Genomic DNA, 19461 nt, shown 5'->3' with positions numbered 1-19461 from the left:
AGTGGACAGTTTGATTTCACAGAAGTTTGATTTACTTGGAGTTATATTGTGTTGTTTAAGTGTTCCCTTTATTTTTTTGAGCAGTGTATATAAAAGTTACATTTTGCCCCTTTAAGAATCCCTTTGTTATAGTTTGTTAAACTAGGGGGGCCCAAACAGCATCTCCCTTAGGGCCCCGACAAATCCAGAAACGCCCCTGCTTTTTCTTCTTTTTTTCCTCCGATGTGTTGCTAATGATGTAATTTCTCCTAGTCCTGGACCCAGGATCCCCCACCAGGAGGACTGCAGGCTGGTTTCTAGGTTTTAGAGAACAGGCTCCGCCTCTCCACCCAGCTTGTCCAGCAGCAGCGGCGGCAGCGGCGGCTCAGTGCGCCGGGGAGCGTCAGGCAGCAGGACACGCCGTGGACGGGAGCGGACCCGCCGGATCATAAAACACCATCCCTCCTCGCCTTCAAGGGGAAAACACCCCCGCACATCTCCTCAGACTGAGGAGGAAACATCGGAACAAACTCCGGGTTGGATCCGTAGCCAGTGACGGGCAGGAGGGATGCTGCTCCAGCCCGACACGGTGCACCTCGCAGTCCGCCTCCGAGGCTGGTGATGCCCGCCGCGGTGCGGGGATCCCCACCCAGCTGCAGCGGCAGCAGGTCGGAACAACAGGGCGTCGGGGAGATGATGGTGGTTCGGCCGGGATCATGGCTAACGGAACCGGTTCTATCATGCTGAAATGCGTCGTGGTTGGAGACGGCGCAGTGGGTAAAACGTGTCTCCTGATGAGCTATGCCAACGACGCCTTTCCAGAGGAGTATGTGCCCACGGTGTTTGATCATTATGCAGGTGGGGTCACTTTTCTTTCTCCTAACCATGACATCACGACTTACCCAACTGCTCCTTTCTCTTTGTTTGGGGTTAATTTCCCAGCTTGAAATGCAATAAGCGGGGGAGAGAGGCGTGATTGAATCCCCCCTGACTTCTCTGCTCCTCTTTCTGCAACTGCATTGCATCTGTTGCTGTAATCAGAACCACTTGTTCGGCTTCCCGTTGCCTCAGAGGGGCTGGAAGTCCCTGAGACCAGCAGCCCTGACGCCACCCTCACCTTTCGTCATTTGTCTTGCAGTGAGCGTCAACGTTGGAGGGAAGCAGTACTTGTTGGGACTGTATGACACAGCTGGTCAGGTATGTTTTCAGTTTCACTCTGTCACATGAAGCGCTGTGGAAAAAAGAGTTTATTCCTTTCAGTTTTTGCAATTTCTTTTTGTTTGTTTTGTGGGCTACACCTGTCAAAAATTAGCAATAAATGAGTTAATCACATGAAAAATTAAAACAAACTCAGTCCATTTGCATGATTTGTTGTTTCTCTCTTTCTACTAAAAACTGGATGATAAAAGTCTCCAGTCTGGTGCTTTGGTCTTAACTACCCCGCTTTTTGAAGGACGGTTTTGTTTACAGAAAATAAATAATTCACTTTATTTGTTGTTCCTGTTGTTTTGTTTATTTATCTTGAATACTTAAAATGTTTTTCAGTTCCAGTGTTTAATGTTCATCAGTTTAAAGTTTATTGATCTTTCAGAATGTGTCCTTGCCTTATTATGCCATGACCGTCTCAAAATAACAATATTATTGTTTATCGCAATAACTCCTGGAACAAGAGATCAGCCAGCAATTTATTTATTATTATGAAAGGCCTGTTGTGGGCATGTTTTTAAATATTTCAGCTCACTAAAGATACTCTGATTAATCGTGATTAATCAATTACTGAAATAATTGTCAACTAATTTAGTAATTGATTAATCACTAACTACTGTATACAGACTAAAAACTCAAATTAGAGCAGTAACTGTACAAAAAAACAAAAACATTTTTATTTGCAGTTTTAGTTTCATCTGGTTCAAATACTGTAAAAAAAATACTCCTTTTGCTACCCAGTTATTAATCGGTTAATCTAAATAATAATCAATTGATCAGCCCTTCACTGTATTGATGTTAAGTCAAGTTTTTCACATGTGGTCAGTTGGTTTTACTTGTAGATGCATCCTTTGCTATAAAGGATCAAGTGTTCACTAAAAAAATGCTGTTACTGACTATTAAGCAATAAAATGTTTATTTTCGTATTTTAAAAATTGTTTATTTGTGTTTTAAATTTATTGCCAAGATTCTACAAAAAGGCTTACGTGGTTAAATGAAAAATTTGCAAGGGGTTATGTCACTTTTCTTCTTTCTTTGCACCTTATCAACCTTCCAGACCTCTCAGGTCTTTTGGTTCTGGTTCTGGTCCAGAAGAAGCATTCAGCTACAAATCTGGAGCAAACTTCCATAAAACTGCAAAGATGCTGAAACACAGAGTTCCTTTAATCAAGACCAAAATCCACCTTATGATTCATAATAGCTGGAATATTGATCGACATATTTGATGTATATTTCCTTGATGGTTTTGATGATGGCATGTGATGTTTATTGCTTGTTTCAAGTGGGACAAATTGGATTTTTGGGGGGTGAAATGATCAGTATTGGGCCGTTCAGACAGCGAGGAAAAACTCTAAGGGAGCATTCACAGGAGCTGTGTTTAGTCCACTTTAATCCAACTCCAGTTTGCTAGTCTAGAAAGTCGTATTCATTTGTGGACCGCTCTATTTGTCTCTTAATTTTTTTCCAGAGCTGTATAGAAGGGGGTAAATGATTTTTCTCAGCGCTGCATGTTTTCCGTCTGTCTAGCACTTTTCCCATGTGCTCTTCCACGGGCCAAAAGTTATCCAAGAGGGCCTCCAAAACGCCCACAGGGCTCCCAGACACTAAGCTGCAACAGGTGATGGTTTTCACACATGGGTTTGCTGCCAGACTCTGGTGTGTCATGGACAGCGATGGCAGTGAGGGGCTTCAATAGTTCTATTATGCAGAGAACAGGGCTCCTATGTCCGGTAGTGATGTCACAGATTTTGCTGCCTAATGCTTGGGCTTTCTCTCCACAATGTGTCATTCAGTGGGTGTTCAGGAGTTCAGACTGTACTGAAAACTGCTACACACACACACATACACATACAGTTGTGTTTTCATCACTTGTGGGGACTTCACATTGACTTCCATTAATTTCTACAGCCTAACCTTTACCATAAGCCTAATCCTTACCATAACCTTTACCCTGACCCTAACCATCACAGACATAACCACTAACCCAAAAACAACAATTTCCCTCATGGGGACCAAGAAAATGTCCCCACAAGGAACAATGGTCCCCATAACCCCACATTGTAGAAATAGGTTCCCATAAGGATATAAAAACCTGGTACACACACACACACACACACACACACACAATAATGTTTCCTCCTCAGCAGCGCAGCCAGTCCACACACAGACTGAAGAAGACAAGCTCTGGTTTATTCGCTGTGAGACGTTTGCGAAATTTGTTGATTTTTCTTTACGATGAAAACAGGATTGTTGAGAATTTGACTGATTACACTGCAAAACACAAAATCTTACCAAGTACTTTTGATCTAGTTTCTAGTCCAAATACATATTAGTACACTTGAAATAAGACAAAACTAACTTATAAGTCACTTTTCAGCAAGTTAATAATTTCTCAATATTGATGAAAAGGTATTAGTTTCATCTGCAGATTATTTTACTTATAACAAGACATTTTCCGATAAGTTAAATTTTAATTAGTTGAACTAGAACTTTTTAATCAAAATTAAGGATTTATTACTTAAAACAAGCTGCTGTATCTTGCTGAGAAGTTAGTTTTATACAATTTAATGTATATTAAGATATTTGGAGTAGAAACTAGACTAAGAATACTTGGTAATACTTTGTGTTTTTGCAGTGTAGCTGTTCCAATTGAAGGCTTTCACAACCCAGTATAAATGAGGACTAATCAACAAACCTGCTTGAGTCAGATGACACCCAAACTGAACTTTTTGGTCGACATTGTTAGCTTGAACACACTATTCATACAGTGATACATGGTGGTGGAAGCATTATGCTGATTATCCTGTCCAGCAGCATGGCTCTCAGAAGATGAATGACTAGGGATGAATTTGACCTTCCAGCAGGACTGTGACCTTGACCTACAGTCAGAGCATCAAAAAGTAGCGTATTCAAGCGTTAGAATGGTCTAGTCAAAGTCATAAACCCAAATCCTATCGAGAATTGGTGGCAGGAGTTGAAAATAAATAAACTTTAATCTGTAACAAACATTTAACACTGGAACTGGAAGACATTTTAAATAACCAAAATAAATAAACAAAGCAATCAAGCAGCAAATAAAATGGTTCTGTAAACAAAGCTTCACTTTAAAAAAGAGTTTAGTTTCTCCAGACTGAAGACTTTGTCACCCGGTTTTGGTAGAAAGAGAAACAAACATGCAAATGGAAATTATCAAGTTTCAATCTGTTTATGTGCAAAGCTGGTGGCGCCATACCACAAACAACATGCAGCTGTTATTGCAACATGGTATTGACTCAGAATGAGTATAAATGGCTGCCACATTTTCAGATGTTTAATTGCAAAATAGTTTTAAAAAACGACTTAAACATGAGTCTGTTTACCGTCACTTCACAAACGTGCTGCTTTGTGTTGGTGTTTCAATAATGAATGAATAATCGATGTAGTAAATAGAAATGGTGCTTGTACGGTGAAAATTTTAAAACATTTGCATGTAAAATTCTGCATCACTTCTTAGTTTTGGAGATTGTAGATGGAAAAAAAACAAGGAGTGAATTTCTGCAAAGAAAATCCTAAAATTTGTAAGAAAAACTTCAGGAATTTTGAGATCAATTTTAGAAATGTATGAAATTTTCTACAGAAAACTTCTTTCAAGTAATTTTGAAGTCCAGAAATGTCCTAAGTTTTATGAATCTCAAATTTTCTGAGATTTTTTTCTCACAAATGTAGGACTTTTTGAGTTCAGAAATTTTTGAGTTTTTTCTAGAAAATTTCTGAGATTAATCACAAAATTTTAGATTTTTGTTTTTTCTCGCAAATTTTCAACTTTTTGGGCAAAAATGTATTCCTCTTTTTTTCTATCTACGGTGGCCCTAATGTAGAAAAGTAAACAGATTTAAAAACGGGGAGAAAAGTCTAACCAGGTTTCCTGTGGAACATTTGTGAGATGGGATATTTTGTTCTTCTGATCTTGATAGGATACTGTTTACTTCAAACTGGATTACATTTTTGTTTTTTTGTAAAATCTGAAGTTGCTGTTCAGAGCCTGCGGCCTTTGAGCTTCATTCTACAGTGTGATTTTCTATTTAAAATATGTGAAATGAAACCTTACGTTTAGATTTTGGATTGATTGTATGTGTACTGTTACACTTCGAAGCACAGAAACTGAGACAGCAGCCACTGTCCTGGTGTTACTTTTAAAAGTGAAAAAAATGCAGATTTTGATCCTTCTTTACACTCTTAAACTTCTGGATCCTTGGTGGACAAAGGAACGTTATTATAGATCCTTCCTGCGGTTAATTTAATTTCAAATAACATTCCTGATATTTTTTGCTAATTCCTGTTTGCACATTTCTGTTCACTTCTTCTAAACAGCTTATTGTGCCTTTTGCTCCAAAGTACGTATATTTTTAAGTTATTCTCCTCAGTTGCACATTTTGATCCGTTGAACTTTGCTATTTTTAACAACTGCGCAGTATTTTCCGACACTGTAAAGTTGCTCTTACTGGACAGTTTGATCATTTTACTTCTCTTTTTATATTCTTATGTCTGTTTGCTGCTGGTACACCTGAACTTTCCCACTGAAGGACAGTAAATAATGTTTCTCTTACATTATTATATTAATAAATGCAAAGATTTGCAGCTTTTTCCCTCAGGGAAAGGCTGATGTTCTGGGTTGTTAGGAGTTTCCTTCTGCTGCTGCTAGCTACAATAAAAACTTGGCACTGCACCGTTAATCACGCAGAAGAAGAAGAATGCAGGCCAGCACTTCTTTTTTACTTCTTTCTCTTTAAAGAGGAAAAAAATGAGCTTTGAGACTGTGCATGAGGAAGGAAGTGGATTCAGCATTTTTGGGCCTAAAAGCGGTGCGAGTTTTGGTGAAACACTAAACGTATGCAGGCAGGATTTATCAGAGGCAGCTCAGCCGGTGTGACCTTTGCCCTTTTGTCTCCCCCAGCAGCCTAAAACTGCATATGCCAAAGGTGAACCGTTTACACTTACGACAATCTGTTTATCTCAAAACTGACAAGCTTCAAAACTTAGACTTTGTTTTAGACGCGACAGTTATTACGTAGCTACATTGCTAGCTAGCATGCTAACTTGTAGGTTTGTTTTTACTGTTTTCCTGAAGAAAACAGATGGCAGAAGTGTTACAACTGGCTGGGAAAAAGCAGAACGCCGCCTTATTGTCTGCTCTAGCGTGTTTCATAGTGAGTGTGTGTTTGGGGGACGGTTTGTTTTTAGCTGAATCAGAGAGTGTCTCTGAAATGGAGAAGTTCTCCCAGATGTCTGCTTCGGATGCCGCCGCTCGCAGAGAGTAGAGTTACCGCTCCCCCACCCTCCGTCCTCCGCCTCCGACTCGGCTGACCTCCTCATGTGGAGCGAAAGGCCAGCTGGTAATGTTTATAGCTTCAGAGTCTGATCAAAGCCCCGGAGCCCCAAAGAGAGGAGGAGGAGGAGGAGGAGAAGAAAGCGAGACGGAGTCAGAAAGAGGAAGAGAGAGAGACGGATTTGGTCGGGGGGAGGTAGGAGAAGAGAAGGAATCACTCTGAAGTGGCTAAATTCAACTCTTTCAGTTTCATTTTCATTTTAATTGCGCTCATAAATTTTGTGATGACTTTTTAAAACGTTTTCGTACCTCTTTTAAGTTTGTCTCATTACCCCAATGGCGCATCAGGGGCATTAAAGATAGAAAAAAAAATGAAGGAGTAAATTTCTGAAATTTTCTAGAAAACAGAGGGAATTTCTTTGCCATCCCATAAGGTATGGGCTGAATGATGGGGCTTTGTTGCGTGTCCCATCAACATGTCTGGACTCGTTGAGAGGTTCTGATCCAGAGTCCCGCTTTGCTTATTGACCCGATCCGTACCAAACACGACGAGCGGGAGCAGAGGGGAAAGTCTTTACTTATTCATTCGCTCCCCTTCCTGCTGCCGCTGCACTCAGCCGCGTCTAGCTCCGCTGCCCGCCTGATGAGGAGCAGGAAGTGGATGCTAAGTGCTGCGGTGCCCATGGAAACGCCTCGGGGACAGAAACTCAGATGCCATGACCCGTATCTCGCTGCCCTATTAACCCACACTTTGTTTTTGGCCTGTTTCTCATTTGCTCGGCCCGGCAGATGCCCTCTCACTCAGCTGCACATCCTGTAATCACCTTTGCCACTTCACTTCACCCATTAATCCAAATCCCCAAACAGCTCGCTCCACCGCCTGATGGAGGCGTTTTTCTAGAGAGCCTCAATCCTCCTGCAGGGCAGCAGGTCAGGATGGAGGTGAAGGTTGGAGCCGGTCTCCACTGACGAGACAAATCACAGCAATGCAGCATCCAACTGTGAATGTAGGACATGATGGACATTTCCTGGCTGGAAAACTGGATGACACTTTATTTGAAGGGGCTGCATAAGATGGACATGACATGTAAACATGAAGGAGTCTATAAATGTTTATGACGGTTGTCATGAAGTTTGGTGTTCATTTTAATGCAACTTTGCATTAAAATGTTGCTTTACTTTGAAATTTTGAGATTCATTTCAGAAATGTTCTAGAGGAAAAATCAAGGAAATTTCTGAGCTCCTAAAATAAAATATTTGCAAGAAAAAAAACTTAGAAATTATTAGATTAATCTCAGAATTTTTCCAGAGGTTTCAGAGTTTCAAAAGTCAACATTTTTGAGAAAATATTGCAAAGTTGACACTTTTAATGCAAGTTTGCATTAAGATGACATTATTTAACTCAGACATTTTTAAAGTTTTGTAGAAAACAAAGACATTTTTGAGAAAAAAGTCAGAGATTTTTAGATTAATCTCAAAGATTTTATAGGAAAAAAAAACAAGTACATTTCTGAGTCCCAAAAATAAAATATTTGCAAGAAAAAGAAATTATTAGATTCATCTCAGGATTTTTCCAGAAACAAAAAGGAAATTTCAGAATTCTGGAAGTCAAAAATTTGCAAGTAAATAATGCTGAAAAGTTCACACTTTTAATGCATCTTTGCATTAAAAGTGCCATTATTTACCGAATTACACTTCATGACAATAAACATGTTTATGTCAGTCTTATGCATCCCTTTAAATTAAATGTAACCGAAAACATTTTGCGCTAAATATGTTTTGTTTTATCACCAAAGTGCAAAAGTTGTGCAAGTTGAAACCGTCCTTTCACAGAGTCCTGTAGAGACCCAGTTAGTTATAGTTTTTCCCCATTAATTCTCATTTTTATTTATCTCAATGTTATCTCAGTTTCAGTTCTCATTATTTCGTTACTTTTAGTTAACTATGATAACATTAGTACCGACCTGTAGTCGCGGAGATGGAGACATTTCCTGTGCATTGAGTCCTTTGACCTTTGCTGCTGTCTTTTTGTCTTGGCTTCATGTTTTTACACGCAGCTTTACTCTGCAGGGCTGCAAAACTTCTGCTTTCTGCTTTTATACAGATGATCTGTGATTTAAATGAAGTGCGTTTTGTGGAATAATTTGCTCAGAGGAAACAGTTTCCTTGTCCGTCACATTGACAAACCAGCCTCCCACCAACCAGCTGCTTGGCAACCAGTCGGTACTCCAGGGGATTATTGGTCCTGTTCATAAAATGTCATTTAATCCCAGCACAAACCCAGAGAAAATGTCAAACTCTGGCATTAAATGAGCCTGCAACGAATCTGCAACTAGATGGCATTTCATAAATGTTGACTGAATGTGAAATATTCTCACACTTTACAAGCTAACAGTAACAATTCCCCATGTTTGTTTGATAAATGACTATCTAACGTCTCCACCCAGTCAAGCCAAAATCCGACGGCTGAAAGTCGGAGCAAAAATTTGACCCCATTTATTACGCAGCGTTGGTCCAGATCCAGAAACACTGAATCCTCTTTCGGCTGGCGCAGTCGTCATGGCGACCCTCCATGGCGGTTCCCGTCTTCCCAGCATTAATCCAAACTTTCTGCTGCAGTCGTATCAATCTGCCTTTCTTCCTCCAATCAGCTGTCCAGCCTTCAATCCGTTCACACGGATTTTTTTGGGGGGGGAATGTTTTTCAGCTGCAGGTTTGCTCACATTTGGATCCGGTCAGAGAGTCGGTAATGATGCCACGTTATTGTGCTTTTAACGTCTGTTTGAGCAGCAGGCGAGCTGTTTATGATTATTTCTGTTTTCTAGTTCTTAGTGTTAAAAAACTGAGAGTTTACAAAGCTCCATTTTTAAATAAATTGTAGCTCCTTCATCGTAAATTTGACAAAACGTGTGATGAAGTCATCAGCACTGCAAAAATGCAAAACTCTTAATCTGGTCTAGTTTCTAGTTCAAATATCTTAGCAGACTTAAAATAAGACTAAAGTAACGTACAAGTAATATTTCAGCAAGATGTAGTAGCTTGTTTTTAGTCAATAATTCCTTAACACTGATCCAAAAAAAGTTATACTTCCACTGGCAGATTATTTCACTTATTTCACAGCCGTTACCTAGCAACGCCAGCCAAGCCCAGCTCGTTGCCTAGCAACCGAGTTCTAGTTCCACTGGCAGATTATTTCACTTATAACATGAGGCAAATGTCTGTTATGAGTATAAAAAATCTATCAGTCAAACTTGATATTAAGAAATTATTGGCCCGAAACAAATTCCTATATGTTGCTGAAAAGTTTCTTTATTTCTCATTTTAAGTGTACTTGGTATTTCCACTAGAAACGACTTGGGAGGATTCCGTGGTTTTGTAGTGAGAAATTTGGCGAAGCTCCTCCAGAGGCACAAATAAAATGATCCAACAGTTTTCCCAGGCAGAGTGTGGCTTTTCTCTTGCTCTTAAAAGTTAAATTGTGTTTTTGTGTTGAACTGATGGGATGTTCTCACCATGCAGGCATGCTCAGACAGACTGCATTGTAATTATTCATCATTAATCACCATCGCTTTTATTCTTGCGTCTAAATGTGCAGATTTGCACACCGGAGGAGCAGAAGTGTAGCTGGGTCTGCGTCGGGGCTTGTCTTCTCAGCCGTCGGCCATGTTGGTGCAGGCGTCTCTGAATCTGCTGATTTACTGTAGGCGGTTTACTGGGCCCCGAGGAGGAAGAGGACGAAGAGGAGAGAGTGGGAGAAGCCGGGAAAGGGAGGAGATGAGGAGGAGGAGGAGGGAGTGACTCACTGATATTATTGCGTTGTGTGTCACCGAGTTGATGCCACCGTCACAAAGCTCAAACTGTGGACAAATGAATCCACTGATTACTCCCAGACCTGAAACACAAATCTGTGTGACAACAGGAAGTAGGCTAGAATATCTAAAGAGTAAAATAAATTAAACAACGAATGAGAAACAGAGCAACTGGAAAAGGTTACAAACTAATTTCTGAGACTCCAGCGAACAGAGCAACAGCACAGACTTGTGCAGGTATTTGTTTTACAATTAAAAATTAAAGGATTTCATATTTTCCTTTCACTTGAGCTAAAAAAAAATCTTCTGTTATTACAAGTGCAATACATTTTTCAGATTTAAAAAGAAGGGTAGAGAGTAATGTCTAATTAGAGTTAAATAGGACTGAAACGATTAATCAAATTAATTGTGATTAATTGCGATTATTGAAGTAATCACAAGCAAACTTAGCAACCAATTAATTGTTAACTGGAGTATGTAGACTAAAAAAAGGCAATTCAGAGCAGCAATTAAGCCAAAATTGTACAGAAAATATACATATTTTACATTTAAGATAAATTAAAAAAAACGTAAAATTTGGTATTTTCAGCTTTAAATGGTTTTCAAATTTTATGATAAAGTCTCCCATTGAGCACCTTTTGCCATACATTTATTAATCAGGTAATTCAAAAATAATCCACTGTATTGATGTTCAGTCAAGCAGAAAGGTTCAACCTTTTCACCTGTTTATGTCAGAAGTATTGTTTTAGCTACAGAGTCATTCTTTGCTGCAGATGGTCGAGCTTTCACTAAGGTAATGCTGTAATGTTGCATTTTAGGCAATAAAAAGTTTATTTTCCCATTTATAAAATCAATGTAATTATTTGTTTATTAATGTGTTTCTAATATTGTGTTAAAAAGAGGTTTAAATGAAAAATTTGCAGAGTGCATAAATTATTTTTATCCGATTAATCGATAAGTAAAATAATTGTTAGTTGAAGCCCCGATCATAAACCAACAATTTGAACTGTTTCCAACCTGATGATTGTCTCTGGTTTCTCGCTCCTATAATTTAAGCTCCTTGTAAAGAGGTTGGTGGAGAAGGTGACATTTTCTCCAGCTGTATGATGAGGTAACACAAAACAAACGCCAGAGTCTAACGCTAGCGGGAGAAATGGTTTGTGGCCGTTTCCCAAAGACAAAAGAGAAATCTTACAACAGCTAAAATCTGACGCCGCTCCATTTTTGTTTACATTTCATGAAGACAAGTTTCGCTCGGAGTCTTCTTTGGAAGTTTTTATGTTGTTTCCTTCAGTGGTTCTTGGTGCAGCGCCCCCACAGGCGAGGAGGGAAACTGGTTTTCCAAAGAGTTCAGTTTGTTTGACGCAGTGCAGTGTGAAAACAAACTGCAGCTGAAAATGGAACGAGTTTTGCATTTTTGTCCCCAATCAAACCGAGTCTACCTGACTATCAGGTGTGACAACAACCTGACGTAACGCCACCTACATGTTTTAAAAGGAACCTGGAGCATTTATTCATTCAATCTTTTAAATTGTTGCAGTAAAGTAAAACCATGTCGTATTTATGCTGGTCGACCATGTTTTCTCCGTTTTTGCACACTTCTGTCAGAAACACCGCGTCTCGTTCATGAACTCTTGCACTGAGCTAATAAAACTCTGTGACTTATTTCTGGTGGAAACTTTCATCCTAAGCGTCTCGGCAGGAGTGTAAACATATCTGCGGGGGAAGCGCCGATTAAACTGAGGACTGCCTGGAGGGTACGAAGGCCTTTACTGTGTTTGGTAACGAGTTGGAGGTTTACTGAGGAATCGGAGCCGAATCAGACAAGCTCCAGTTCTGTTTACAGTAAACCGCTGAGTGGCTTACAGAGTCTGCAGCTCGGAGAAGGATAAGAACAAGAAAGGACGCGGTGCACTTCATCATCCCGAGTAGGAGGTACCATGTATGGAGAGACAGGAAGAGCGTGATTTAATGCAGACATCTGACGTTACTGGACACAAGAAAAGGAAAAAAAGCTGATTGGGTTTTAGAAAAGTAGCGATCTTGGCCGTTTTTCTCAGATTACTTTAATTAACTTGGTTGTTTACATTGAGTTTTTGATGTTGAGCTGCATTGCTTGACTAAAACTAGACTTCTTTTGTTTCTGTAAGTAAAAACTACATTTTTAAAATAAAGTCTTCGATAAAATCTGACTAAAACCTGAATAAAGTACATTGTGCTTGTAAAATATGGGGAAAGAAATCATGTAGGGTAAATATTTGTATCAATATTTCTTATAATAAGAGTGCAAACTGTGAAGGAACGTCTACATTTTTCATTCTAAAAGTAGACGTAAAAAAATTTAATTTAAAATTTTATTTTCAAATGTAAAAAATAATAAAAAAATTATTTTAGTTTTAAAATAAAAAAACATGTAGATGTTCCTTCACTGTTGCGCACTGTTATTTTACACTACATTTTAAAATAAGAGACATTTTAAAATTTACACTATTGCTCTTCTCTTGCCTCTTCAGTATGAGAAACTTGGACCGATTCGAACCGTACTGCATCTTTAGGCTCATCAATCCATCAAAGTAGAGAGTAGCTACGTTTGGTTCGGATACCAAACGAAGGTCTTCCTCATCCTCGTCGCGTCAGACCCGTCGGTCACTGGAGACGTGCGAACGCTCATCCCATCGCCTGAAAGCTCTCTGAAGGCCCTCGTTGAGTCGGTTCTCTGAAAATCTCCTGCTGTCCTCATTGGGAGGTAATTGGATAGGCAGCTCCTGCGTTGGTGAATCATTTCTCCTCATCGTCCCACATCCACTGATGCGAAGTTGACTCATCTGCAGTTTGGGCTGCCAGGACAGCATGTGTTCTCATAGATTCATCATCAGCGCCAATACAACAGTTGGGTACCTAGAAGCACCAGGATTGGACATCGGCAACAAAAATCCTGTCCGTTCCCTTGGAAACGGTAGACACAAGGTCTGTAATCTTCCTTTGGAGTGGTCCGTCTTGGGTCAGAAGAACCTTCATGACATGTGACTTTTGGCATTCACAAGTCTATTTTTTCTGTCAAGTCTGAAGTCTTTCTCCAAAAGTAAATTTCTAGTCTCATGTCTTCGAAAGATGCTAACGCTCCACAAGAGAATTTCGAGTATCACTTCTTTATCCAAGAGTCTCTTAAGTGACAAGTCCAAGTTCAGTTTAAAATCTTTGTCCTCTCGTCTATTTCCAGTCTTGTGTCTTTCTCACTCACTTTCTCACTTTGCGCCACCATTTATAGCTTTTGTGTCCTTGTGAACGACAAGATTTGGTTCCTTCATCACACACAGAAAAACATCTGACAGCTATGTACCGCCACAGCGCGCTCCACCACCCATTTGTTGCGACCGAGATGACATGAAATTTATTTTCCGCTCATCTGTAAAGATACACTTCACGTTCACTCTGGACCGGCCACCAGGCAGGAGAAGCTGTCGTACTCCAGGCATCGCAGCAGTGATGTTAAGGATGCTTAAAATCACTCATTTTAATCACCGATGCTTATTGGCCCCGCAAAAAATTATAAAAACATGGACATTATTGTCAATTAATGATATCCCCCCTAACCAAACTTGAAAATTGGTCATTATGCTGCTAGCACTTAGCTTTTATCAACAACTCAGAGGCGATGCGCAACGTAAATAATCACCTGGCTAGAAAACAGTGTGCTAAATAATAAAACATAATTTAATGAAGCTTCAATTCCCTTATAGATTTTAATAATCAAGGTACTCCAATCATTCCAGGAATCGTTACAGCCCTAACTCTAACATCCCTCTGAACAAGTCAGTTCAAGTCCCTCTAAAAAGTCTGTGAATGCTAAGTCCAAGTCCAGCCTCAAGTCTTCCTCTGGCCTGAACATCGACATCACACAACAGCACACTGTTCTATCAAGTAATAATGGATGACTATGGATCAATTTGAAGTTATTCAGCAATGGAACAGAACCGTCACAAGGTCATAAGGAAGCTAATAAAAAGAAAAGAAAGCACAATAAATATCGATTGGCTTTTGAGGAGCATTGACTGCAACTTATGGTGGAAGGATGTTGCCATCAGTGTTGTTTCCTTCATTGGTCCTGGGTGCAGCGCCCCCACAGGCGAGGAGGGGAACAGGTCCTTTAAAGAGTTTGGTTTGTTTGACTCGGTGCAGTGTGAAAGGGAACCACAGCAGCTGAAAATGGAACAAACGTTTCAATTTTGGTCCCCAATCAGACAGAGTCTGCAGAACTATGGGGTGTGAAAATGCTTTTAGTTTTCAGTGAGGACAGCAGATCTGACACACAGCAGCTTTCTGGGACCAGACATTTTCAGGGTGGGAATGGGAAATTCACAAAGATGTCACTCTGGCTTTTAGTCAGTTTCTCATGGTGCTGCTGAAACAGTTTACTGAGGAACTGACATGAACGACCAAAACGTTCCTGGTCCCTGAAGGGTGACGTTGCGTTTTGTGTCTTTGCAGGAGGACTACGACCGCCTGAGGCCCTTGTCCTATCCGATGACAGATGTCTTCCTCATCTGCTTCTCCGTTGTCAACCCGGCCAGTTTCCAAAACGTGCGTGAGGAATGGGTGCCGGAGCTGCAGGAGTACGCACCCAGCGTTCCTTACCTGCTGATTGGCACCCAGGTCAGTGTTTTACTTCCTGTCCAGGACGTCAAGTTTTATCAAAATAAATTTATTTAACGATTATTTTAGTAATCGACTCATTAATCGATTAATCAGATTTAAAAAATTGCCACATTCTGCAGATTTTTAATTCAACCACTTAAGCCTTTTTACATAATATTAGAAATGCATTAAAAAGATGAAAATAATAAAAAAAAAAATTTATGAGAAAATAAAAATGTTATTCCCTAACATGCAGTAACATAGAAGTCTGTTAGTGAACATTGATCAGGGGCAGCAAACGATCAATCTGCAGCTATAAATACTGTCTGATATTTTTTAATCAATAATTTGATGAAACAAGGTGGATAATAGCAGATTTTTTTTACCAAATTTGTAGCTAAAAATGACACTTGAGAATATCTTGGGAAACAGAAATTTTTTTTCATCTTAAATGAAAAATGCATGTATTTATTTTGTACAGTTTTAATTACTGCTCTTAGTGTGTTATTCTTTCAGCAAATGGCATTTTTTGAGTCTGTACTCCAGTTAATGATTAATCGATTACTAATTTAGTTGGCGATTATTTCAGAAATCGACTAATCAGATTAATCGTTTCAGACCACATTTTTTTGAGTTTTTTTTAGCTGTTTTTTATTGACTTTTCATTGATTTTCTTACCATAGTTTTCGTTTAACTTTATTGTAATTAGTAATTTATGCAATTTTTGTTTATTTTTGGTTTTTACTATTTTTAGTCTCTCTGTCACTGCCATCAACAGTTAGGCTTATTCAGTCCTTCAGACTGAAGTTGATCTTAAATTTCTGTTTATTTCTCGCTTAGCTCCATTTTTTAGGTTGTTTTTCTTCGCCTACTGTGATTGTTTTTCTTTTCTACGTAAAACATTTTGTTCTGCCTTCGTTGTGTTGAAGTCCTCTACAAAGATTGATTGACTGCAAACCCCCACATCGAAGAGGGTTTGCATAAATTGCATAAAGAGTGTTTGCGTGCATCAATAGTTGTCCATGTGTTTGTTGTACAAATCCAGATTACACAAACACTGCAGTTTTTTTTTTTGTTGCTGTAAATTGCAGCAGTGTGGTTTTATTGATCTTTTACAAAACTATGATGTTTGATTTATTTTTCCATAAAGTAAAACAACAGACGGGCATCTTTTATCGTTAGCCGGCGTGTTGGTCAGTGTTCCCCGGCAACCGAATGCCGGCGCAGCGGTGATGAGGAGGACGGAGTGGGTGTCTGATTTATGTCGTGTCAGCTGATGTTGTGCGCTCTTTTATCAGTCCCCATCATGACTCGTTTGCTGCTCTGCGGCTCTGTGCGCAGGCTGCTGCGACATTTACGATGGAGAAAAGAAAAGCAGATGGAAGCTTTGATTGGAGACGGTTATTATCGCCGGTGAGGAGGTGAAGGGAGCTGCAGTGGATTAAAACACAGAGGAACCGCGTGGCAGGCTCTGAAATAGAGATGCACATGTGAACCAGGAAGTGAAGCTGAGCGTGATTATGTTTGAAATTTAGAAATCCCAGTTTCATCTGCAGAGTTAAGCTTTTTGACTCTGCAAAATAGACCTGAGTGTGCTGCGTCAAATTATGCGCAGATTATAAACCAATCACTCTAAAGATGACAGAATCAATCTGGAGGATCAATTATTTTAATTTGCATCGACAGATGTCTGTTACACCATCTAAGGAGAATAATCTGGTAATTTTTTGTTGTGTTTGAAAAATAATTGCACTTCAGCTCAAGATTGTTAGAAAAATAAACAGGAATTAGTGGTAAAAATCAATAATTAAGCATATTAATAATCAACTTAAAGAGTAAACTCCAAATAAACTTTTTTCCTTGCAGATAAACTGTCTAAATTGGCCATTCAGGGTGATATCTTTATGTTTCTGTAACATGTTTGTGGAAATGTGTTTAATTCTCCAATATTGGCCTTAAACCGCCTCAGTGCTGCCCTCTTTGGTTGAGCTGCTGCTACTGCAGTTGAATTTTCCTATTGGTTACAACAATCCAGCTTCTAACATCAACATGTGAAAAGTTCTGCTTGATTTAACATCCATGCAGTGAAAACTTTATCTGCTGAATATCTTTGGGTAGAAAATATTTACAGACAAAAGTTTTTAATTTTTATTTTACAATTTTTATCTTACAATAAATGTATGCATATTTTTCTACAGTTTTGACTAAATTACTGGTCTTAATGTGTTATTCTTCACCAAACAGCCTTTTTTAGAGTCCGGCAGCTAGTGATTAATTGTTTACTAATTTCAGTAATTGATTAATCATGATTAATCGTTTCAGCCCTAACTTTAAGTTGCTTATTAGCACTTTTAAATTAGCTTTTTATTGATTTTCTTACCATAGTTTTCATTTGTCCTTATTGCAATTGCTAATTATGCAATTGTGTTTTATTTGTTTATTTTTTATCTTCATATTTGTAATTTTGATTAATCAGATTAATCATTTCAGCTCTAATCCAAGCATGCATTCATGTCATTGTTTAAATGACAATTTTATGTTTTAGACTCTAAACTAGACCTCTTGCAATAAGCAATAAATCAATTAATTACATGATAAATTAAAACAAACTCAATAATTTACATTTGCATGATTTGTCGTTTTTCTCTCTTCTCTCTTTTTCTGCTAAAACCTTGATGACCAAAGCCTTCAGTCTGATGCTTTGGACTCAACTAACCAGTTTTTTGAAGGATAATTTTGTTTAAAGAGACTTTATAATTCATTCCATTTGTTGTTTCTGTGGTTTTGTTTATTTATTTTGGATATTTAAAATGTCTTCTAGTTCCAATGATAAAAATGTGTTATGATTTGAAGTTTATCGATCTTTGAGAAAGTGCATTATATTAAAATTAGTCTTAAAACAATATTATCGTTTATTGCAATAACTTGTGGGACAATTAATCGTCCAACAAAGTTTGTTATTGTGACAGGCCTACTCAAAAAGAATCATTAATATTTAAAGTTAGGACTAAGTATGCATCATTTCTCAAATTCTAAAGTAGTAAAATACAATCACTTCAATAAAAAACTTTCATCTGTTGTAGATAAAAAGGTGAAATCAGATGTTTTTTTTGCACAACATATAAATTGGTTTCAGGTCGAGCTAAATCTATTAGTCGTGTTATATTTGTTTTACTGGCTCGCGCAGACAAAAGGTTGCTAATATCTTCCAGATTGACCTTCGTGACGACCCCAAGACGATTGCAAAACTGAACGACATGAAGGAGAAGCCAATCGCCACGGAGCAGGGACAGAAACTGGCCAAGGAGGTTCGTATTGATCAACTGAAGAGGGAGAAGCAGCAATGTCCAGTTTTACGGTCGCAGAACGGAGCTGACGGCCTCCGTTGGATTCCTGCGTGTGGATTTGATGCAGGAATGTTAACATAAGAATTTAATTTCTGGAATGTGACTTTTGAGCATTCTTTGCTGTAAAATGAGTCCAGGAAAACATTCCTGGTCAGCATGGACGTCCAGTAGAGTTCAGGGCTGCAGGATATAAATCCTAAATGTGGTCTGCAAAGAATTACCCACTTAAAAAAAAAAGAAAAAAAAATCATTATTATGAAGCTTCCTTCAAAACGCCATGCATTTCTGGAAACTGATTCCAAAATAAGGTGTTTTGATCTGGCCTAAAAGGCATTTTTATTTAACTTCAAGTGTTTAAACAGCAAAACGGATTCCAATAATGTTGTTATTAAACATTAAAAATGAAAAATGCTGTGTGAAGAAACTCAACCAAAGCAGGAGTTTAAAATTATACAAATTTGGCACGTTCTGCATATTTCTATTTAACCACTTATTTAAACAATATTAAAAATACATTAAAGGATGCAAACATGCACATAATTCACTTCCTTTTTAAATAAGAAAATGTACATTTTATTGACTAAAATACAATAATAGCAATCTTCCCAGCAGTTGAGACCCAAATGGAAGTATAAAAATATGAAAAATGTGTATTTTTTATCATATTTCCTCTTTAAAAGCCACAGAAAAGCAAAATAATTTCTGACTGCTGCATATCTTAGGTCAGAGGCGTCAAAACAAGAACTTTTATCAAGTCAAAAGTACTTTTGAGTCAAGAAAACAAAGAAAATCAAACAAATAATGTTGTCAGATTTGTTAGTTTTTTGATGGATGGACATCCAGTTTTAAAATTCTTTCAGGCTCAATTGATCAGATCAAATCTGATCACTTTGTTTGTTTCTTTCAAAACTCTTGCTGTATTTAGCCAAGTAAAATAAATTAAAAGCAGATTTGAGTGCACCAGAGTCAGTTTTTTCAGTAAAAGTCTGGATATTACACAGTGTTGGCAAATCCTTAAAAAGTATTAAATTCATGTATCTAAAATTAAGGCCTTAAGATGTCTTAATTTAATTTTTAATAATAATAATAATACATTTTATTTCAAAGGCGCCTTTCTGGCACTCAAGGACACCGTACAATAGTAAAAAAAAAAACTGTGACAGAAACAAATAAAATGTAA

The 19461-nt window shown here is 38.4% G+C and overlaps 1 protein-coding gene across 1 annotated transcript in view; it reads left to right on the top strand.

Annotated features, from left to right (window-relative positions):
• The first annotated feature begins 113 nt into the window (after positions 1-113).
• The window catches only part of rhoq (ras homolog family member Q), a 25359-nt gene continuing 6011 nt past the window's right edge, over positions 114-19461 (top strand). The window contains exons 1-4 of the mRNA XM_008430409.2: positions 114-837; positions 1118-1176; positions 14788-14952; positions 18147-18242. Of these exons, the coding sequence (XP_008428631.1) occupies positions 696-837; positions 1118-1176; positions 14788-14952; positions 18147-18242 (462 nt within the window). The 5' untranslated portion in view covers positions 114-695. The remainder of the gene's footprint in view (positions 838-1117; positions 1177-14787; positions 14953-18146; positions 18243-19461) is intronic.

This window comes from Poecilia reticulata, linkage group LG15 (assembly GCF_000633615.1).
Source record: "Poecilia reticulata strain Guanapo linkage group LG15, Guppy_female_1.0+MT, whole genome shotgun sequence".
Lineage (NCBI taxonomy): Eukaryota > Metazoa > Chordata > Actinopteri > Cyprinodontiformes > Poeciliidae > Poecilia > Poecilia reticulata.
Note: the sequence above shows the minus strand (reverse complement) of the source record. Positions and strands in the feature narration are given on the sequence as shown.